The following is a 4992-nucleotide window of genomic DNA, read 5'->3' on the forward strand; positions in this document are numbered from 1 at the left end:
CATATTTTATTATAGCATTTGGTTTTATCTTCTCGAGCTGATCTTTGAAATTTTCTTTTCAACTCTTAGACCTCTTCAATTCTTCCATTTGCTTTAGCACAGTGATGACATCAGTGTTGGAGATAGAGACGGAAAGCCATCAGCCATCTACTGGGCCACTGGTGAAATTCCAAAGTTAATGTCTATGACACAAATTACACATGGTTACAAGTCGGGCTGCTAATGTCAAGGTCAGCAGTTCGAAACTACCAGCCGTTCTGCAGGAGATAAATGAGGCTTTCTGCTCCCGTAAAGATTTACAGCTTCGGACACCCTATGCAGGGTTGCAGTTGAGTCCGAACCAACTCCATGGCACACCATCACGACCACTCTCGAAAAATCCTGTTTTTCAGGTGTCCAACTGGCCAGCTTTTCTGTCACCTTTAGCATAGACTGCTCTTCTGGCGTAGCATTTGGGATCATGCTGTAGGAAAATCACAGTTCTTTAAGTCCCGTTACCACGGAATAGACACACCAGGGGTGAGCACCCACTTCACCCTCAAGGTGGGCCCAGCAGTAGAAACACATACACTGTTCAACCTGCTTCTTCTTGCTCCCTAGTGCCATTTGAGGCAGCACATACAGCACAGCTGAACTCCGGAGTGTTAAATGCATAAATGATGTGTCCGGTGACGACAGAAACAGAAAGAAAAGCAGGGCACAGTGATGGCATGAAAGTAATGATGTACTGAAGGAGAAAAGTGAATGGGTTAGAGAAAATGGTCAGTTAGCTAGTTCGTTAATGAGGTGAAATTGAGTCAGTTCCAACACATAGGGACCCTTTATACAACAGAACGAAACACTGCCTAGTCCTACACATCCTCACAACTGTTGTCATGCTTGAGTCCACTGTTGCAGCCACCCACATTGGGGTCTTTCTCTTTTTCAATGACTCTGTACTTTACCAAGCTTGATGTCCTTTTCGAGAGACAAGTCCATCTGATAAGTTGTCTGAAGTATATGAGAGGAAGTCTCACCATCCATGTTTCTGAGTATCTGGCTGTACTTCTTCCATGAGAGATTGGTACGTGCTTCTGGCAATCTGTGGTATATCCAGCATTCTCTGCCAGTGCCATAATTCAAATGCATCAATTCATCTTTGGTCTTCTTTATTCACTGGACAGTTTTTGGATACATATGAGGTAACAGAGTGGTAGAGAGGAGAACACAGTTGAAGTGAACTCAGGGTTTCCAAGTTGAGAATTCCCCAGGGTGGTGTACCCTGCATCCACCTGTGGACACAGCTGCAGTGCTCTGCAGTCAGAAGTCCCTCGTCATTAGCAGACGAGGTTAGGACAGAGTCGCCCTTCAGCCACCACTACTAAAGAACCTGGGGAGCTCTCAAGCAGCCACTGAGGCAAAGGTGAGTCACAGGGCCAAGCTCCCTTCACTGTTAACAAGTACCTTGTTTCTGTGGCCACTCACCTGTATTCTGCGCCGTAAGTGTTGAAACTTTTCTTTCACTTTTGTGTTCAGTTCAGTAAGTGCACTTAGTGGTCCTGAGCAATCACGGATATCCTAGGAGACATTGTAGAAAAGAAGGGGCAATGAAAGAAAATGAAACCATCCATACAGAGACACAGTAGCCTAGCCACACTAGGGTTGGCCTACTGACCATCAATCACCCCAGTCCTACCTCTGCAACACAAGTAAAACCATGAAGATTATTTATATTTCTCTCATCCTACTTTAGATTGATTTAGAGCAGATGATACAGAAGCACACACAAGAAACACAACTCTGGTATGACCTAATTGTTAGCTCCTAAAATGTAACAAAGGATTCCTGGTGGCACGGTGGTTAAAAGTGCTCAGCTGCAAGCTGAAAGGTCGGTGGTTTAAACCCACCAGCCACTCTGTGGGAGAAAGATGTGGCAGTGTGTTCCTGAAAAGGTTACAGTCTTGGAAACATGCTGGGGAAGTCCTATATGGTCACTGTGAGTCAGAATCAACTTAACAGCAATGAGTTTGTGGTTAGTTTGTTTTCAAAGGTTAACAGGAATCCCTGAGTGGTGCAAACTCCTAAAACTCAGCCACTGAAAACCCATCAACTAGATGGCAACTGGATGATTAAAGTTTAATAAAACATCACCTGACCAGTCTGAAGGTTTAAAGCTGTTTATATGTCTCATCTGAATGGACATCACAAAGTAATGATATAACTTTCAATCTTTCCAACTTAAAAATCATAATGCTTAAGTTTTTGTCATCATGCAAGTTTAACTTTTTCAAACCACCTATTATTAATCACAGTTTAGACACATATTTGCATCACTCTACTGCCAGTCTGTCATAATGTGGTGGCTTGTGTGTTGCTGTGATAATGAAAACAATGCCACTGGCATTTCAAATTCCAACAGGATCTCCTATGGCAGGCATGTTTAAGTAGAGCTTCCAGACTAAGACAGGCTAGAGAGAAGGAAGAGGTGGTCTACTGCTGAAAAATTAGCCACTGAACAGCAGTGGAACACTGGCTGATATAGTGCCAGAAGATACACCCTTTGGGTTGGAAGACACTCAAAATACATGACTGGGAAAGAGCTGTCTCCTCAAAGTGGAGTGACTTTAAATGATGTGGATGGAGCAAAGCTTTCAGGATCTTCATTTGCTGATGTGGCATGACTCCAAATGAGAAGAAACAACTGTATACATCCATAGGAATCATAACACAGAACATAGAGAAATAGGAAAATTACAAGTTGTCAAAAATGAAATGGAACACATAAAGATCAATATCCTAGGGCTAAGTGAGCTTCTGAATCTGGCAATCATATGGTTTACTATGTTGGGAATGATAAATTCAAGAAGAATAGCACAGCATTCATCATCAAAAGGAGCCTTTCAGGATCTATCTTGACGAACAACACTGTCTGTGATAGGGTAATATCCATACGCTTACAGGAAAAAAACAGTTAATACCACTATTATTCAAATTTGTGCAACAACAACTAAAGCCAGTGATGAGGAAGTTGAAGACAGATTTTACCAGCTTCTGGAGCCTGAAATTGAACAAGTATATTACCAAGATCAGAAGTTGTCAAGGACTTCATTCTTCTTGGATCAACCATCAACACCCACGGAAGCAGCAGGCAAGAAATCAGATGATGTATTGCATTAGGCAAATCTGCTGCACAAGACTTTTTTTAAAGTATTGAAGAGCAAAGATGTCAGCTTGAGGAATAAAGTGCACCTGACCATGGTATTTTCAATAACCTCATATGCATATGAAAGCTGAACAGTGAATACGGAAGACCATAGAAGAATTGATGCTTTTAAATTGTGGTATTGGAGGAGAATATTGAAACTGCCGTGGGCTGCCAAAAGAACAAACAAATCTGTGTTGGAAGAAGTGTAACCAGAGTGTTCCTTGGAGGCCAGGGTGGCCAAACTTCATCTCTCATACTTTAGACATATTGTTAGGAGGGACCAGTCGCTGGAGAAGGATATCATGTTTGGTAGGGTGGAGGGTCAGAGAAGAAGAGGAAGACCCCCAGCAAATGGACTGGCAAAGTGGCAGCATCAATGGACTCAAGTGTGGCAACAACAGTGAGGTAGGCCCAGGATCAGGCAGTGTTTTGTTTTGCTGGGTATAAGGTTGCTGTGAGTCAGTACCGACTCAATGGCACCTAACAACAACAACAACAAGTGATAATTACTGATGACTGGAATGTAAAAGTTGAAAACAAAAAGAAGGAGCAGTAGTTGGAAAACATGGCCTTGGTGTCAGAAATAACCCTAGAGATTACATGACAGAATTATGTAAGACTAACCACTTATTTGGAGTCCTGGTGTGGCGCTGTGGGCTAATGTGCCAGACTGCAAAGCCGTTTGAACTACAAGGTTGGTGGTTCAAGCTCACCAGCTGCTCCTCAGAAACCCTATACAGGGTCTCTATGGGTCAGAACCAACTCAATGTCACTTAACAACAACAACAACAACAACCACTTATTCACTGCAAGTATCCTTTTTCAACAATATAAATGGCAACTAAACACATGAACCTGACTGGATGGAATGCATAGGAAGCAAATCAACTATATCTGTGGAAAGATATCATCAGTCAGAACAAGGCTAGGGGCTAAGTGGAACAGACCATCAATTGCTCATATGTAAGCTCAAGCTAAAGCTGAAGAAAATTAAAACAAGTTCACAAGAGCCAAAACACAACCCTAAATACAGCCCACCAAAATGTAGAGACAATATTATGAAGAGATCTAACACAGTGAACACTAATGACCAAAGACCAGAAGACTTGTAGGATGACATCAAAAATATCATGTAAGAAGAAAACAAAATGTCACTAAGAAGACAGGAGAGAAAAAAAAAGATATAAATGGAAGTCAGAAGAGACTCTGAAACTTACTCTAAAGCATAAAGTAACTATAGCAAATAGAAGAAATAATAAAGTAAACAGAAAATATCAAAGGGCAGCTTGAGAAGACAAGTAAAGTATTATAATGAAATGTGCAAAGACCTGGAGTTAGAAAACCAAATGGCAGAACACATTCAGAATTTCCCAAGGTGAAAGGTCTGAAGAAAAAATTCAAGCCTCGAGTTGAAATATTGAAGGATTCTATGAGTCCCAGTGTGGCTCTGTAGGATATGCACTGGACTGCTAACCACAAGGCTGGCATTTCAAATCCACCAGCCATTCCTCAGAAACCTACACAGGGTCTCTGTGAATCAGAACCAACTCAACAGCACTTAGCAACAATAACATGAACAAAATATTGAATGACTCAGGAAGCATCAAAAGGAGATAGAGGAATATACAGTCACTATACCAAAGAGATTGGAAGAGATCCATATTTGTGCCCATTCCAAAGAGAGGTGACCCAACGGAATGTGGAAATCATCAGACAATTTCTTTGATATCTCAAGCGAGTAAAGTTTTGCTAAAGGTAATACAGAAATGGCTACAATCATACATTGACAGAGAACTTCCAGAGGTTCA

General features: G+C 41.6%; 1 protein-coding gene across 2 annotated transcripts in view; it reads right to left on the reverse strand.

The window, feature by feature from the left end:
• The window catches only part of BNIP1 (BCL2/adenovirus E1B 19kDa interacting protein 1), a 25370-nt gene that overhangs the window by 14518 nt on the left and 5860 nt on the right, over nucleotides 1-4992 (reverse strand). For both annotated transcript variants that reach the window (XM_006864804.1, XM_006864803.1), the window contains exon 2: nucleotides 1465-1557. In XM_006864804.1, coding sequence (XP_006864866.1) covers nucleotides 1465-1557 — 93 coding nt within the window. The remainder of the gene's footprint in view (nucleotides 1-1464; nucleotides 1558-4992) is intronic.

This window comes from Chrysochloris asiatica, unplaced genomic scaffold (assembly GCF_000296735.1).
Source record: "Chrysochloris asiatica unplaced genomic scaffold, ChrAsi1.0 scaffold00071, whole genome shotgun sequence".
Lineage (NCBI taxonomy): Eukaryota > Metazoa > Chordata > Mammalia > Afrosoricida > Chrysochloridae > Chrysochloris > Chrysochloris asiatica.